Source organism: Sciurus vulgaris (genome assembly GCF_902686455.1).
Source record: "Sciurus vulgaris genome assembly, chromosome: 12".
NCBI classification, from domain to species: domain Eukaryota; kingdom Metazoa; phylum Chordata; class Mammalia; order Rodentia; family Sciuridae; genus Sciurus; species Sciurus vulgaris.
Window position 1 is genome coordinate 68,996,382 of NC_136473.1, and position 19,122 is coordinate 69,015,503.

The 19,122-nt window shown below is 36.6% G+C and overlaps 1 protein-coding gene across 1 annotated transcript in view; it reads left to right on the forward strand.

The window, feature by feature from the left end:
• Window positions 1-19,122, forward strand: part of USH2A (usherin) — a 777,454-nt gene that overhangs the window by 557,658 nt on the left and 200,674 nt on the right. The window contains 3 exon segments of the mRNA XM_079107116.1: window positions 14,649-14,858; window positions 16,189-16,391; window positions 18,387-18,499. Of these exon segments, the coding sequence (XP_078963242.1) occupies window positions 14,649-14,858; window positions 16,189-16,391; window positions 18,387-18,499 (526 nt within the window).

Below are 19,122 nucleotides of genomic sequence, written 5' to 3' on the forward strand. Positions count from 1 at the left end.
TGTTGCAGGAGAACTTTGATCTAGCCCATCTGTTATGGACTGGATGTTTGCATCCCTCTACAATTCGTTCATTGAATCCCTACCTCTCAGCATAGGTATATTTGTTATGGATCCTCTAAAGAAGTAACTACAGCTAAATGAGATCATGCAGGAGTGATCCTGATTGGATAGGTCTAGTGTCCTTATAAGTTACACCAGAGAACTCACTCACTGTCTCTACTTCTCTCTCTCCATACACAAAGGAAATGGCATGTGAGGACTCAGCAAGAAGGCAGCATTCTACAAGCCAGGAAAAGAGCCCTCACCAGAAAACCTAATTTACCAGCTATTTGATCATGGACCTCCAGTCTCCAGACTGTTAGAAATAAGTTTCTGTTGTCCAGTCACTCAGTTTGTAATATTTTGTTATGGCAGTTCAAATAGACTAATATACCATCTAACAACTGTTTTAAATTATTTGGGAATCCATTACAAAGGAAAGGGACTTATTCTATGTTTGAGAATTTGCTCCAACTAAGACCACATTCTTATTCACCACCAAAAATTGCATTTAATAGTAAGATCATACCCATTGGTTATAACTTTCTGACCTGATACTCTATTAACCAATACTTATCAGATCAATGTATGTGGTCCACAAAATATGGGCTACATAGAGCATTAGAATGTCCAAGAAAATATTTTCTACCATACATATATTTAAATAATCTAACAAGACATTCCCTTTCCTTCCTATTGCTTCAAATGCAAGCTAGTATTCGTGCCTCAATTTCTAATTATAGAACCCTAGTCAAATGAATTCACCCTTTAATTTAGAAGTTCACCTAGTTTCCCAAAAACACTTCAAACTCAAGAAAGCTCAAATTAAGTAAGTTCCAAAACCTCCATTCCATAATTACTTTTATGTTTTCTATCTTATTGAATAGCATCCACCCAGAAACCCAGACCAAAAACCTGAGCATATCAGCATCTCTTCTGCGTGCCTAAATTCTCATGGGTCATTTAAGGACATAAGCTCCTTCCATCTAGTGTGTCCACTAATCCCTAAAACCTTGGAGTCCTCCCCTAGATGGGAATAGTAGAAATTTTAGAGGCATGCAATTTCTCTTTAACACCTCAGTCCAAAAATAGCATGGACTGATCACATGACCTCATCCTGATGCAAGGAACCCAGAAAATGCAGTCTACTATTTGACAAAATGAGAAAACCATTAGTATTGGTGGATTCTAGAAATCTTTACCAAAAGTTTTATCTTCTGTAGTATACTTTAAAGTTGGAATGTTGCTTATGCTATTAATGGTAGTAATGTATTTCTCTATTTTTCCATGTCTTTCAGCTCTAGGTATACTAAGGAAGTTAATGTACTGTTGTTTTCCTTGACTATCTTACCTGTCATTTTCAATATTTGATGTATAAATTATCATTATCATTGTTGTTATAAGATACAACTATTTGCTCAAAATGGCTTTAGGACTCATCATCATTAATTCTTTTTTTTTTTTTTTATTGTAAACAAATGGGATACATGTTGTTTCTCTGTTTGTACATGGAGTAAAGGCATACCATTTGTGTAATCATAAATTTACATAGAGTAATGTTGTTTGATTCATTCTGTTATTTTTTCCCTTCCCCCCACCCCTCCCACCCCTCTTTACCTTCTATACAGTACTTCCTTCCTCCATACTTGCCCCCCTCCCTAACCCTAACTCTAACCCTAACACTAACCTTTCCCTCCCCCCCATTATGTGTCATCCTCCACTTATTACTGATATCATTCGTCCTTTGGCTTTTTGAGATTGGCTTATCTCACTTAGCATGATATTCTCCAATTTCATCCATTTGCCTGCAAATGCCATAATTTTATCATTCTTTATGGCTGAGTAATATTCCATTGTATATATATACCACAGTTTCTTTATCCACTCATCAATTGAAGGGCATCTAGGTTGGTTCCACAGTCTGGCTATTGTGAATTGAGCACCTATGAACATTGATGTGGCTGTGTCTCTGTAGTATGCTGATTTTAAGTCCTTTGGGTATAGGCCAAGGAGTAGAATAGCTGGGTCAAATGGAGGGTCCATTCCAAGTTTTCTAAGGAATCTCCACACTGCTTTCCAGAGTGGCTGTACTAATTTGCAGCCCCACCAGCAATGTATGAGTGTACCTTTCTCCCCACATCCTCGCCAACACCTGTTGTTGCTCGTATTCTTGATAATCGCCATTCTAATTGGGGTGAGATGGAATCTTAGGGTGGTTTTGATTTGCATTTCTCTTATTACTAGAGATGTTGAACATTTTTCCATATGTTTGTTGATTGCTTGTAGATCTTCTTCTGTGAAGTGTCTATTCATTTCCTTAGCCCATTTGTCAACTGGATTATTTGAATTCTTGGAGTAAAGTTTTTTGAGTTCTTTATAGATTCTGGAGATTAGTGCTCCATCTGAAGTATGATTGGCAAAGATATTCTCCCATTCTGTAGGCTCTTTCTTTGCATTGCTGATAGTTTCCTTTGCTGAGAGAAAGCTTTTTAGTTTGAATCTATCCCAGTGGTTGATTCTAGCTTTTATTTCTTGTGCTATGGGAGTCCTGTTAAGGAAGTCTGATCCTAGACCAACAAGGTGAAGATTTGGACCTACTTTTTCTTCTATAATCTGCAGGGTCTCTGGTCTGATTCCGAGGTCCTTAATCCATTTTGAGTTTAGTTTCGTGCATGGTGAGAGATATGGATTTAGTTTCATTCTGTTGCATATGGATTTCCAATTCTCCCAGCACCATTTGTTGAAGAGGCTATCTTTTCTCCATTGCATATTTTTGGCCCCTTTGTCTAGTATGAGAAAATTGTATTTATTTGGGTTTGTGTCCGTGTCCTCTATTCTATACCATTGATCTACCTTTCTATTTTGGTACCAATACCATGCCGTTTTTGTTACTATTGCTTTGTAGTAGAGTTGAAGATCTGGTATTGCAATACCCCCTGTTTCACTCTTCCTGCTAAGTATTGCTTTAGCTATTCTGGGTTTCTTATTCTTCCAGATGAATTTCATAATTGCTTGCTGTATTTCTGTAAGGTACATCATTGGGATTTTAATTGGAATTGCATTGAATTTGTATAGCACTTTAGGTAGTATGGCCATTTTGACAATATTAATTCTTCCTATCCAAGAACATGGAAGATCTTTCCATCTTCTAAGGTGTTCTTTAATTTCTTTCTTTAGTGTTGTATAGTTCTCATTGTAGAGGTCTTTCACCTCTTTTGTGAGATTGATTCCCAAGTATTTTATTTTTTTCGAGGTTATTGTGAATGGGGTAGTTTTCCTAATTTCTCTTTCTGAAGATTCATCACTTATGTATAAAAATGCGTTGGATTTATGGACATTGATCTTGTAACCTGCTACTTTACTGAATTCACTTATGAGTTCTAAGAGTTTTCTGGTGGAATTTCCAGGTTCCTCTAAATATACAATCATGTCATCAGCGAACAGGGATAGTTTGAGTTCTTCTTTCCCAATTCGTATCCCTTTAATCTCTTTGGTTTGTCTAATTGCTCTGGCCAGAGTCTCAAGAACGATGTTGAATAGAAGTGGTGAAAGAGGGCATCCCTGCCTTGTTCCAGTTTTTAGGGGGAATGCTTTCAGTTTTTCACCATTTAGAATGATATTAGCCATGGGCTTAGCATAAATGGCCTCTACAATGTTAAGGAATGTTCCCACTATCCCTATTTTTTCTAGTGTTTTGAGCATGAAGGGGTGCTGTATTTTATCAAATGCTTTTTCTGCATCTATTGAAATAATCATGTGATTCTTGGCTTTAAGTCTATTAATGTGGTGAATTACGTTTACTGATTTCCTGATGTTGAACCAACCTTGCATCCCTGGGATGAAACCAACTTGATCATGGTGCACTATCTTTTTAATATGTTTTTGTATGCGATTTGCTAAAATTTTGTTGAGAATTTTTGCATCGATGTTCATTAAGGACATTGGTCTGAAATTTTCTTTCCTTGATGTGTCTCTGTCTGGTTTAGGTATCAGGGTGATATTGGCTTCATAGAATGAGTATGGGAGGGTTCCCTCCTCTTCTATTTTATGGAATACTTTGAGAAGTATTGGAATGAGCTCTTCTTTAAAGGTTTTGTAGAACTCGGCTGAGAACCCATCTGGTCCCGGACTTGTCTTTGTTGGTAGGCTTTTGATGACTTCTTCTATTTCAGTACTTGAAATTGGTCTATTTAAATTGTTTATGTCCTCCTCGTGCAGTTTAGGCAATTCATATGTCTCTAGAAACCTGTTGATGCCTTCAAAATTTTCTATTTTGTTGGAGTATAGATTTTCAAAATACCTTCTAATTATGTTTTGTATTTCCATCCTGTCTGTTGTGATATTTCCTTGTTCATTCTGAATTTTAGTGATTTGGGTTTTCTCTCGTCTTCTCTTTGTTAGTGTGGCTAAAGGTTTATCAATTTTGTTTATTTTTTCGAAGAACCAACTATTTATTTTGTCAATTTTTTGTATTGTTTCTTTTGTTTCAATTTCATTGATTTCAGCTCTGAGTTTAACTATTTCCTGTCTTCTACTACTTTTGGTGCTGTTCTGTTCTTCTTTTTCTAGGGCTTTGAGCTGTAGTGTTAGGTCGTTTATTTGTTGAGTTTTACTTCTTTTATTAAATGCGCTCCATGAAATAAATTTCCCTCTAAGTACTGCTTTCATAGTGTCCCAGAGATTTTGATATGATGTTTCTTTGTTCTCATTTACCTCTAAGAATTTTTTAATTTCCTTCCTAATATCTTCTGTTATCCATTCATCATATAATAGCATATTGTTTAATCTCCAGATGTTGGAATAGTTTCTGTGTTTTACTCTTTCATTTATTTCTAACTTCAAACCATTATGATCTGATAGAATACAAGGTAGTGTCTCTATCTTCTTGTATTTGCTAACATTAGCTTTGTGGCATAATACATGGTCTATTTTAGAGAAGGATCCATGTGCTGCTGAGAAGAAAGTGTATTCGCTCTTGGTTGGATGGTATATTCTATAAATGTCCATTAAGTCTAAATTATTGATTGTGTTATTGAGATCTATGGTTTCTTTGTTCAATTTTTGTCTGGAAGATCTGTCCAGTGGTGAGAGAGGCATGTTAAAATCACCTAGTATTATTGTGTTATGGTCTATTTGGTTTCTGAAATTGAGAAGGATTTGTTTGACATACATGGATGAGCCACTGTTTGGGGCATAGATGTTTATGATTGTTATATCTTGCTGATTTATGCTTCCCTGAAGCAGTATGAAATGACCTTCTTTATCCCTTCTGACTAACTTTGGCTTGAAGTCCACATTATCTGAAATGAGGATGGATACTCCAGCTTTTTTGCTGAGTCCATGTGCATGGTATGTTTTTCCCCATCCTTTCACCTTTAGTCTATGGGTATCTTTTTCTATGAGGTGAGTCTCTTGCAGGCAACATATTGTTGGATCTTTCTTTTTAATCCAATCTGCCAGTCTATGTCTTCTGATTGATGAATTCAGGCCATTAACATTCAGGGTTATTACAGAGAAATGATTTGGTTTCCCGGTCATTTGGTTCATTTTTTAAATTTTATTTATTTATTTGTTTGACACAACTTGTTTCCTCCTTTATTTGACAATTCCTTTAGGATAATTCCTCCCTTTGCTGATTTGCTTCTTTGTTTTTCATCTCTTCCTCATGGAATATTTTGCTGAGAATGTTCTGTAATGCTGGCTTTCTTTTTGTAAATTCTTTTAGCTTTTGTTTATCATGGAAGGATTTTATTTCATCGTCAAATTTGAAGGTAAGTTTTGCTGGGTACAAGATTCTTGGTTGGCATCCATTTTCTTTCAGGGCTTGAAAAATGTTGTTCCAGGCCCTTCTAGCTTTTAGGGTCTGGATTGAAAAGTCTGCTGATATCCGTATTGGTTTCCCCCTGAATGTAATTTGGTTCTTTTCTCTCACAGCCTTTAAAATTCTGTCTTTATTTTGTATGTTAGGTATTTTCATTATAATGTGCCTTGGTGTGGGTCTGTTGTAATTTTGTGTATTTGGAGTCCTATAAGCCTCTTGAACTTGATTTTCCATTTCATTCTTCAGATTTGGGAAATTTTCTGATATTATTTCATTGAATAGGTTGTTCATTCCTTTGGCTTGTTTCTCTAGGCCTTCCTCAATCCCAATAATTCTTAAATTTGGCCTTTTCATGATATCCCATAGTTCTTGTAGATTCTGTTCATGATTTCTTACCATCTTCTCTGTTTGTTCAACTTTGTTTTCAAGGTTAAATATTTTGTCTTCAATGTCTGAGGTTCTGTCTTCCAGGTGTTCTATCCTATTGGATATGCTTTCTATGGAGTTCTTAATTTGGTTTATTGTTTCCTTCATGTCAAGGATTTCTGTTTGGTTTTTTTTCAATATCTCTAACTCTTTATTGAAATGATCTTTTGCTTCCTGTATTTGCTCTTTTAACTGTCGATTGGTGCGATCAATCAATGCTTGCATTTGCTCTTTCATCTCATCATTCAGTGCGTGCATTTGCTCTTTCATCTCATCGTTTGCTTCTCTGATCATTTTAATTATGTACATTCTGAACTCCTTTTCTGTCATTTCTTCTGCCATGCTGTCACTGGGTTTTATTGATGTAACATCTAGATTTGTTTGCAGCATTTTCTTTCCTTGTTTTCTCATATTGTTCAAGTATCAGAGGACCGCTGAGATATTGCAGATTTCCTCTATTGACTTACAATGTCCCTGAAGATTTCTATATATATCCCCTCTTAGCCTTCAGTAGGCTGAAGTCTTGGAGGAAGTTGATAATGCGGTGCTCCACAAGGAAGCTGCCTCTCTGGGAGTGGTGGCCTTCAGGTGGGGTATAATCCCTGCTAGTGGGCAGAGGTGCCTCCACTTGTTGACCAATGGTCATCCAAAGGGGACCTAGGCTGTGGGCTGAGGCAAGGCCTGTTTGGGCCTGAGTCTCTGGTTTTACCGTCCTTGTGGGGAAACCTCACCCAGCAGGGAAGACTCACCCGGTGGGGAGGTCTCACTGGTCAGTTCCCTCCTAGAGGTTCCCCTCAATTTACAGCTACCGCCTGGGCTGGGCTGCCTTCCTCTGCAAAGTTCCCGGGGGCCCGGCCCTACCTCCTGGGCCTGGGAGCCTCACCCTTTGCAGATGACTCTCCTTAGGCTGCCCTTCCTCAGAGAATCTGCCCGCAGGCCAGGAACCTTCGCTCCGCCCTAAGCCTGTCTCTGTGCGGCTCTTCCACCAAGACGCCTCCTAGATCCTGGGACCCTGCTCTGCACCTAATTGCCTGGCTATGCGGCCCCTCCTCTGAGCAGCTAATGCAGTCACTGCGAGTCCAAAGGACCCGCCGCGCTCCTCCTCCTCCTCCTCCTACTCCTCTGGGCAGGCCCCGGGGTTCAGAAGTGGTCTGAGTCCAAACAGCTCGCCACGCAGCCCCTTCTCTGGCAACCGCCTGTAGCTCTGGTGTAGTCACCCCGAATCCAAGCGGCCGCGCTCCTCTTCCTCCTCCTCCTCCTCAGGGCAGGCCCCGGGGTTCAGAAGCGTCGTTCTGAGTCCAAATAGCTCACCGGGCAGCTTCTCCTCTGGCAACCGCCTGTAGCTCTGGCGCAGTCACTCCGAATCCAAGTGGCCACGCTCCTCCTCCTCCTCCTCAGGGCAGGCCCCGGTGTCCTGAGTCCACACAGCTCTCCTCGCCACTCTTCCCCTGGGCAGCCGCCGGAGCCCCAGTGGTTGCTCCGAGTCCCAGCGCTGTGCCCAGCGGCCTCCTTTACGGGTCCCAGCTGTCTGAGTTCACTGCTCCAGCGGGGGGAGGGGCGTCTCGCCGGCAGTTCTACCTCACAAAGTTTCCTGCGTTCCGGGACCACCGTCCCATCCGGGATGCCTCCCCAGGGGGTGAGAGTCACCCGGCTGCTTTGAGTTGGTCCCAAGCGTCTCAATATCTCCTCTTTTGAATCCTGAGTCCTAACTGTGACGACAGAGAAGTGTCCTCAGGCTCCGGCGATGGTCCCGAATGCGCAGTGTGCGGTGTCTTTCCCGCTTAGCCCACAGCAGCAACAGAACCAGCTCCTTTAGCCAGTCGCCATTTCCCGCCTTGATCATCATTAATTCTTTAACTTTTCCATTGTTAAGTTCTAGATCTTGACTCATCTTTTTATTCTTTGATGAATGTTATTCGAAAGTTTCATCATGAAAATTAAAAATTTAAATTAGTTGTATATTCTCTTAATTTTGCCTATACAAGAAAGTATTTCTGTCATCTTTGCGTATTCTCTTTTCTTTTGGGGGTGGGTGTACTGGAGATTGAACTCAGGGATACTCAACCACTGAGCCACATCCGCAAATCTATTTTGTATTTTATTTAGAGACAGAGTCTCACTGAGTTGCTTAGCACCTCACTACGTTTCTGAGGCTGGCTTTGTCTAGATCCTTCTGCCTCAGCCTTCAGAGCTGTTGGGATTACAGGTATGCAACATCACACCTGGTTCCTGCACATTTTCTTAATGTTTGCCTCCATTAAGAAAATCTTCAAGTTGCTTTTGCACATAATCATTTAAATGTGCATGAAATTTGGTGATCAAAATATTTTTCTTCAAAACTTTTTGAAATTGTTCCACTGTCTTTCTACACTTGATGTTCCAGATGAGAAGTTGAAGCTTATCCAATTTTCTTGTCCTTTGTAGATCATCTTTAGTTTTCAGTTTCCCTTTGAAATGTCACAGTATTCCATATGTTTACATGTGAATATATTGCCATTTTTGTAGGCAAAACTATATTACTCTCTTCAGTTTGTAGCCATATGTCTTCATTGTGGATAAAATTTAATGGGATATTTTATATTCATGAATATTTATTACATTTTTTTTTTGGTTAGATTTTTCCATTCTGTTTTCTCAATTTCTATAATTTTGACTTTGATTGACTTCATGATCATTTCTTATTCATTCTTTGATGTTATGTATTTTCAACTATGCTAGTTTTTACTTTTGATGTAGATCTTAATTCTACCATTGCTTTTTATATTTTCTTGATTTCCATTCTTCTAAGGTAGATCCCTCAGGTCTCCATTTTCATGTCTCTATCTTTATGATTCTCTATTTTTATGAAATACATGTTTCACAGATGTATCCTTTTCATAAGAGCCTGTGGGTTTTGTTATTTTGAGGGAATCCCATACAAGTATTTTATAAAACCTCCATTCCCTTCTTATAGAAAAAGGAATATATACTAGCAAATCATTAGGGACTATTTGAAAAACTTATATCCAATAAATTGGAAAACCTAGAAATGGCTACATTTCTAGAAAATATGATCTGTCAAAATTGAATCAAGAGGACATAGAAAACCTAAACAGACCAATATCTTGTAATGAGATATAAGCAGTAATAGAAAGTCTTCCAACAACAACAACAACAACAAAAACCCAGGACCAGATGGATTCTCAGCTCAATTCCACCAAACGCATAAAGAACTAATGCCAATACTTTTAAAATTATTTAATGAAATAGAAAGGGATAGAATACTCCCAAATTCATTATTGAAGCCAGTATCACACTCATATGAAAACCACATAAGGACACATCAAGGAATGAAAATTATAAACTAACATTCCCAGTGAACTTAGATGCAAAAATATTTAATTTTAGAAAATCATGTTCAACAACATTTTAAGAAGATTGTACAACATGACCAAGTTGGTTTTATTCCAGATATGCAAGGATGGTTTAATATATACAAATAAATAAACATAATTCATCACATTAACAGAATTAGGACAAATCACTTAGTAATCTCAATAGATGCAGAGAAGGCCATCAGCAAAATTCAGCACCCATTCATGATAAAAACACTGAAGAACCAGGGATAAGAAAAGACCTACCTCAACATCATAAAGGTTATATATGAGAAACTCAAAGCCAATCTCATAGTAATGGGGGAAGACTGAAAACATTTTCTTTAAAATCTGGTAGAAGACAAGAATGCCCATTCTCTCTACTCCTATTTAATACAGTGCTGAAAATTCTGGCCAGAGCAATGATGAGGATAGGAAAGCAAAAAGCCAAATTATTCCTGCTTGCAGATTATATGATCCTATACATAGAAGATCCAAAAAATTCCACAAAAAAAAAAAAAAAAAAAAAAAAAAAAAAAAAAAAAAACACTGCTATGGCTAATAAACAAATCTGGCAAAATAGCAGTTATAAAAATAGATACAACAAAAATAGATACATACAAAAATACAACATACAAAAAATACAAAACAAAACATACAAAAATAGATAGCTTTCCTAAATACCAAGAATGAATTTTCTGAGGAATAAATCAAGAAAACAATTCCATTCACAATAACCTCAAAACTAAAATAAAATACCTAGGGAATAAATCTAACCCAGGAGACAAAGACCTATATAATGAAAACTACAGAACATTGAAAAAGAAAATGAAGAGGACTTCGGAAGATGGAAAGACCTCCTATGTTCATGGGTAGGCAGAAATAATATTATTAAAATGACCATATTACCAAAAGCAATATAAAATTCAATGAAATCCCTATCAAAACACCATTGACATTCTTCAAAGAACTAGGAAAAACTACTTCAATAATTTATTTGGAAGAATAAAAGACCCAGAATAACAAAAGCAATTTTAAGCCAAAATCAATGCTGGAGGCATCATGATACTAACTTCAAATTATACTACAGAGTTCCAGTAACAAAAACTGCATGGTACTGACATAAAAGACACACAGACAAATGTTACAGAATAGAAGACACAGAGACAAACCCATATGAATACAGTCATCTGAACCTTGACAGATATAACAAAAATATACATTGGAGATAAGACAGGCTTTTTAACAAACGGTGTTCAGAAAACTGGTTATAAATATGTAGAAGAGTAAAACTAGATCCTTCTCTCTCACTCTGAACAGCAATCAACTCAAAATGGATCAAAGACCAATGTATTAGATTAGAAACTATGCAATTCCTGAAGGAAAACATCAAGTCAACACTCCAGCCTTTAGGCATAGGCAGCAACTTTCTCAATAGGACCCCTACAGCTCAGGAAATAATGCCAAGAATTAATAAATGGATTGGCATCAAATTAGAAAGTTTCTGCACAGCAAAGGAAATAATGAAAAGAGAGAACCCTCAGAATGGGAGAAAATATTTGCTAGCTACTTTTCTGACAGAGGATTAATATATAGAGTTATATAAAGAGCTCATAAAACTTTAGAGCAAAAGAATCATATAAATGGACAACTGAACTAAATAGACACTTCTCAAAATAAGAAATACAAATGTTCAACAAATACATGAAAAACAGTTCAACATCATTAGCAATTAGGGAATACTAGTCAAACCTACACTGAGATTTCATCTCATACCAGTCAGAATGGCAGTCATCAGGAATACAGATAGTATTAAATGATGGAGAGGATGTAGAGAAAAAGGAACACTTTTACACTTTTGGTGGGATCATAAATTAGTACAACCTTTATGGAAATCAGTGTGGAGGCTCCTCAAAAGAATATGCATGGAACCATCATATGACCCAGCTATACCACTTCTTGGTATTTACCCTGAAGAATGAAAGGTACCTTACTACAGTGACACATATTTATAGCAGCACAATTCACAGCAGCTAAATTATGGAACCCACCTTTGTGTCCATCAACAGATGAATGAATAATATTTATAGTGGGGTTTTATTCAGCATAAATAAAAATGAAATTATAGCATTTGCAGGAAAATTGATGGAACTATAGACCATCATGTTAAGCAAAATTAGTCAAACTCAGAAGGTCATGTATTTTCTCTTATATGAGGAAAAAGGAAAACAAAGGTGGGGTGTGGATCTCTTAAAAATCAAAGGGAAATCAGTAGAGGAAAAGGATCAAGGGATGGGAGAGGAGGAGGAAGGAGGAAAATGCTAGAGAGTAATATTGTTCAAATTAAATTTTTATATTGTTTGCAAGGACAAATATGTAATAACAAATCCCATCAATATGTACAAATATAATGCATTAATTAAAAATGTGGGAAAAGAAAAAGGGGATATATGTGGAAAAAATTATGCCTTTGAAGGTTCTAGACAGTATTTCCCTTATGCAATGAAGAAGTCATGTTTTAAAAAGGGAGAAATGCATTCAGACCCAGTTTTCTCAATAGGAAAGGTGAAATTTACTTGCCTCCTCATCCTAGCTATTTCAGTTTTAATAGCATTCCTCTCTCAGACATATATTCAAGGTCAGGAGCCTTTAATTTTGTGCTGGTCTATTGAACTAAGGATATCTTCTGCTTCTCAAGACAGTTCAGTGGGAAGAGCTTAGTGAAGTTTAAAGATCTTATTTAAAGACCTTATTTGAACACTCACTAAGTATATTCTCATGTGCACACTCCCAGAGCTTCTCTTGTGATGATCAAGAATACATATTTCAGTTTTTCTGTTTTTGGACTCTGTAATGTCTCCATGAATGAAGAAAGAGAAGTGTGAAGCAGATGTTGGCAAGAGGCAGGACAAGGGCAGAAATCTGGCACTTATCCAGAGATGCAGCCTGTTTCTGGTCACAAGAGCTTCTATTGTATGTAGTGAGACAAAAACAGTAGAACAGAACCACCATTTTTTCCCATCTTCTTTAGCAAAATAAGGTTTGTTCTACTTCAAAGGGCTTGACATATGGTGCATAGCTAAGAATGGGCATTTAATGGGATTTCATCCAGGCTTTAATGTACTATCATTGCCTCATCTTGACCTTGAACTTGTGGTGCTATTCCTAATGTATTTAGTGATGTCTACCTAACTACAGTAATTGAACTTGATAGAAAAGATATCAGGCATATTTAATAATCCAAATAAAATCCACTTATGTTTATAAATAGAGTTTGAAAGCACTTCATTGATATTCTATTTTAGGGTTTGACTTTCTAATCAACCCACTCAAACTAAAATGCAACATAAATTTCAAAACTAGTTCACTTTCTATTAAAAGTCACCAGCCAAAAATGGATGTGTAATAATACCATAAACCAGTGAAGGAAGGAATTTTGCACTCACAATCATGCATGTTTCCAGCATTTCATTGATTCTGTCAATTAGGAAAATGTTAAAAGTATCAATAGGTATTCCTGCCAATGAGTAGTAACAAAGTTATTGTTAAATTTGCTTACACTTTGTGGCATTACAGAAAAGAGACATCTCAATCCTCCAGTTTTCCAAATTAACAGTGAAATGTCTCCTGATATAAACTCTTCTGAATATACTGGCTTATCATATCTTTTTAAATATTTTTAGAGATAAAGTGAAAGTAGTAGTGTGTTAGGAAAAATAGAAAGTTAATATTCATTTTTTATGCAGTACCCCCAAGATGTTAATGTAAAAGTATAAAGTCCTAGAGTTCCCGAAGCCCTGTTACTTTACATTCACATATACTGGGATCTCACCTATGAGAGATCACACTTTAATAATCAAGAGAAAGGCCAACTTTCCCTCCTGATCCTTGAACCAGTGCTACTGACCTGGTTTGAATGCTATCTGACATATAATTTCAGGAGGCTTGTCAGCTAAGACTCCATCCCCATCCTAACCAAACCAAGGTAACAGTTCCAGCTTAAGGTCCTTAAAATAATATCAATGCAAATAAAATAATATACTACTTATACTAAAGTGTGACATATATATGTATGTATGAGCACATGAGCATACATCTAGTATGCTACAATATACTAGAGCATATTGACTCTTATGTTCTCTTTTTAGGGAATGATCAGAGGCAGGTAATAAAATTAAGAGCTTAAGGCAAAGAATAGAGAAATTTGGTGGATGAAGAGGAAAAAAATAGACTGGTTTTTCAAAAGGTAAAGATGAAGAAATTGGAATATATATGTGGGACAGACAGTGGTTGATTTTTGGCATCTTTTTCGAGTTTGCCTACATTATAGAAACTCATGGAACTAGGAGAAAAGGAGAGAGCCTTGATTAAAAATTTGAACATCATCTTAGGATCCTACTAAGCCAGTTCTTGTGGTAAGCATGCCATACAGCCCTGCTACATTGGCAGTGTACATAAAATGATACCTCTGTAAGTGTACTTCTAGGTATCATTTAGCAGTTTTGTTAACTGGCTAAAAAATGCCTTCAGGATCTATATTGGGAAATGTCCACATTTGTCTTAGCATAGAATTATCTGAGGAATTAGGCTACTTATAAATAGAAGTTGTTCCATTATTTTATATATATATATATATATATATATATATATATTTTATTTTATTTTATTTGGCTTCATTGGTTGTATCAACCATCTAGAGATTATATCTTTTATAATATTTGAATAATTCTAAATAGCATAATTAAATTATTTAAAGTAAATTTAAGAATGTATGTTCCTATGTCTGACTCCATGCAATTAATTACAATGTAAGGAAAAAGGTAAAATGTGTTTAAAAAAAAAAATCTAACTCCACCAGCACCATCAGGAAGAAGTTTCCAGAATTCTTTGCAAAGTGAAGTTTCCATAAACTTTCTTTCCTCCCATCCTAGAAATAGCTAATTGTCTTTTTCCACTAAGACCTTTTCAGATTTGCCATATTTAGAGTGTTGTATACTTATTGTTAACAGCTTTTCAAGACCTACAAGGAGATGTTGAATATTATACGCTGTTTTGGAGTTCTGCTACCTCAAACGAATCTCTGAAAATCCTCCCAGATGCCAACTCTCATGTCATTGGATGCTTAAATCCCAACACAGAGTATGAAATTTTTATCTCTGTCTTCAATGGAGTGCACAGCATCAACAGCACAGTGCAGCACGCGACCACCAGTGACGGGGGTGAGTCCAGATTCTACTGGATACTCGGCTACAGAGATGCGAATGAAATTGATTGATTTTTGCTGGGGTTGATATCAGTCATTCCTCCATTATAAAATTTCCGGTGTTGGAGGAGAGGAGGTCGGGGCTAAAATGCTTAAGTGCTTGCTGTCATCAAGTGGCAGATCAATAAGTGGTGCCATTGAAATGGCAGCACAAGGCTCTAATAATGGTATATTAGCCCCGTTTGCTCCTGTTCTTTTCAGTGTATATTTAGTTTGGAGCTGAGTTCACATCAATAAATAGTGACATTTAGAAACTTTTTTTTTATGATTTGCTCTCAGAAGTAGTATGTTTTTCAAAACAGCAGCTAAGCACAGTGAGGACCCTCTCTGAGTCACCAACAATAGTAGGTGGAAGTTCAGCCATGGAGAAAAATTGCCTATGACTCATTTCTAAGCCAGTTAGCAAGGGGGAGGAAGAAAGAGAAGCAACTTGTGAATCTGAAATGTATTTGGAATGGTCTTTCTAATCCTTTTGGCTTTATAAAGTCTCATTATAAACATTATAATATCATTACCTCCCAAGCAAGTGTTCCAGGTCATTAGCAGAGCTCTTTAAGTGTGGAACCCATTTCCCTTTGTGATGCCAAAGGTCAGCACCTTTTGTTTATAAAATAGGATGAATCACAAGGACAATTTTTCAACTAGTTAAGATGGGTTCTTATGATAAAAATAGGTCTTCGCATAGTTATTTCTGACATGCTTGAATAATTGTGTAATTTAACGCTAAGCAAGATTTTTTTCCTAATGTTAGATTTCATCATTACCTATGGTAATCAACATTCAAAATCATTTACATAATGACAATATTGCATTATTGCTTCATATTGCTTGAGTTACAAGCTAGTAACATCAAATGATTTTTCACGTTCCACCAGCCCTCAATGTATTTGAGTTTTATTTTTTGCTTAAGGAGCAAATTTTCTTTTCTTCCCTCCCCATCCCCCACCCAGGAGGTATGGAGCAAAGGGATGGAAAAAGACAAATAATAGATATGGGTTAGTAGCGCAGATGGGTGAAGAGTTTATCATCACATCCCACTGGTCACATAGTATTAAAGATTAGCACTATGCTGGTGGTATCGAGCATTTTACCACCAATTCTTATGGTTTCTAACTGAGAGTATAATAAGCCAATTTACAGAGGGCTACAGACTGTGATAACTTCATCAGAGGAAAGCAGATAAGCAACAGACACTTTGCTAAACCTAAATACTAATCTGCATTTAGTTTAACAAGTGCTTTTTCAGAGACAGCTGGAGTTTATTCAGTTTCTTCCTTTAATTCTAGAGCCTCAGGGCATGCTTCCTCCAGAGGTTTTCATCATCAACAGTACAGCCGTCCGTGTCATCTGGACGTCTCCTTCAAACCCAAATGGCGTTGTCACCGAGTATTCTGTCCATGTAAATAATAAGCTCTACAAGACTGGAATGAATGTGCCAGGGTCGTTTATTCTGAGAGACCTGTCTCCCTTCACTATCTATGACATTCAGGTTAGAACATTGTGTTTTGATGGTTAAGCTTATGGATATGTTAAATAAAACATGTTGAGCTATGTCACTAAGTGGATATTTTCTGTCTTGGTTACAGATTATTTATTTGGTGGGAGAGGGGAGAGAGAAGAGGGAAATTGATCAGAATTAAATCTGTTTGCTGTGGGCAAACATGTGAGTCTCTGGAGAGAGGATAATGATAAGTTGGAAAACCAGGGTGATGAGGATGGTGATGGAATCTCTCACTGACAAATCGGAGCTAATCACGTATGCTAAGTAAATCTTGCCAGCCTGCCTTTTTTCCTCAGTCTTTTGTTGACATCAAAGCAGAATCAGCCTGTGAATGTGGAGGTGTTCTTTCTAATTCCCATTTCTGCTATTTACTAAATTAACACCTTGCATCCATTTTCCCTTTGTAAGGGCAGTGGACTCGATCACTTCAAACAGTCTACCCATCCCTAGCATTCTTGATATGGAATGCAACAGGAAAACCTAAATAAAAATGCCACAGACAAAAATATATTAAAGGATTTCATCTGAGGATGAAAAATATATATCAATTCATCATTCCACAAATGTTCAATGACCCCATCTAGGTGAGAGCAGTTGTATTTAAACTTTTGGCCGTAGGAACTCTTTGAGAATCTTCTGAAGTAAGTGCAGTTTGCCCTAGAAAAATATTTATATACATATGTGACATAATTTAGCATGAAATTTCTGAGACTGCATTGACCACCTGAAGTCTAGCACATAGGCCACGTCAGGGTCTATTGACTTTAAAAGTAGAAAAAAATATAGGGAATACTAAGGCATATAAAATGAAACTTTCCCGCAAGAAATTGGAAATCTTGTTAGAATGCCAGGTTTAAAGACATAACAAATCTACATGTGCAACTGAGTGAGGGAAATATTATTTCAGGGAATCAAAGTTTATAAAGAACATATACAATTTGGTAAATTCTTAAAATCTATGCTGGACACCAATTAAAAACTAAATAAATAAATAAATAGAAGAGCAGTAGAACAGAAGAAGGAGAATAAGAGGAGGAAGGAGGGAAGCCAAAGAGGAAGTATTGGGAACTAAAATGGAGCCAATTATTTTCCATGCACGTATGATGATGTCAAAATGAACTCCACTGGTATGTAACCATAATGCACTAATAAAAACATTTTAAAAAATGTATGCTGGAAAAAAAAACCTCATCTTTGTGCTGGCTCATCTTTGGCTTAATTTTTAATTGAGTAGAATCGTGTTACCTTGTGGATGTTCCAGCGGCAGTCTTTTGTATTTTCATGTGTCTCTCCTCCCTCTTACTGGATATATTCTTTTGTGTTACTCATTTTTGATAAACCCCATTTCTAATCTTTAGTTATTCCACCCTCCTCAGTTTTTATTCAAATTAGGTGGCAGAATTAAAGGGGGTGAATGATGATTTTCTGCTGTGATTAAAGTAAAAAAGACCATTGCAGCTGGAACAAATGGATATAAAATAGCTTGGCCATATTGGAAGCTTCTCCAGGCTTCATTTTTCTTCCATTAGACATTAGCATTTAGGCTATTTGTTGTAAAGTGTCAAGACTTCCAGAAGATATCATCATTACACTACTAGGTTATAGATCCAGGGAGCAGGATGCAGTGATAACCTATTATGCTTGCAAACTGTCACCTGAGCGTCTTCCATTCCTTGACTGGGTACTGAGTAGATTAATAAGTCTTTATTTTTCTGAATAGTTGGAACCAGAGATAAACATCACCATTCCAATCACTACATCAATTGTGCTAAACCCAATTCTGCACTCAAGTCAGAGGTTATCCCACTGAACTCAATTAACATCAAAAATGAATATTTGCTAAACCCCAAGAGGCTATAGAAAACTAAGAGTTTTTTTTTTTGTTTGTTTGTTTTTTTTACATGAGAATACCTGGTTTCAGTCCACCATAAATCCATATTTTGAAAATGGTTGGATTTATCTTTTTCTAAACTATTTTTGCAGATTGAAGTTTGTACAAAGTATGCTTGTGTGAAAAGCAATGGAACCCAAATCACCACAGTGGAAGATATTCCAAGGGATATACCAACACCTATAATTCATGGCATCACTTCAAGGTACCACACTTTTTATCTGTTAATCTGAAGAACTCTGATCATAAGAAATGGAAAAAATTCAAAGTTACCATTGAAGCCATGAAACTCGCCCTTAAAGTTACTATAAGTGTGTGTATCAAAATTTTCATATTATTTCACAGGTGTTCATCTTCATTTGACATCCAATAACATTGAAACTGATTTTCCTGACATCATGTCCCTCATTTAACAATCTGTGAACAAACACTTAAATGCACAAAGGTCTCCTTATTTAAATATGTTCTTCAGTTAATCTTTATGTGAAGCCAAATGCAATTTTAATTGGAATAACTACCTTCCAACTTAATCTCTTTGAAAAAGTTTAATTCACATATATCAGATTGTCCTGAAGCTAGACATATTTGTGAAATAAATAGAGCAGACTGTTTTGAAAATATCAAAACAAATTTTATCAGATTCTGGGAAGAATCTCTATTTTTCTGTATCCTTTTGTTGCTGAGAAACGACTATAGTTTGAAAGTGAGTCTCTTTACAATTCATCATTAGCAGTAAAAAGATTTAATATGATTTCCAAAGCCAAATATGATCATTGTTCATTTCTTTACATCAAGTTGAGGCTAGAGAGAGAAATTGGGCACTTCCAT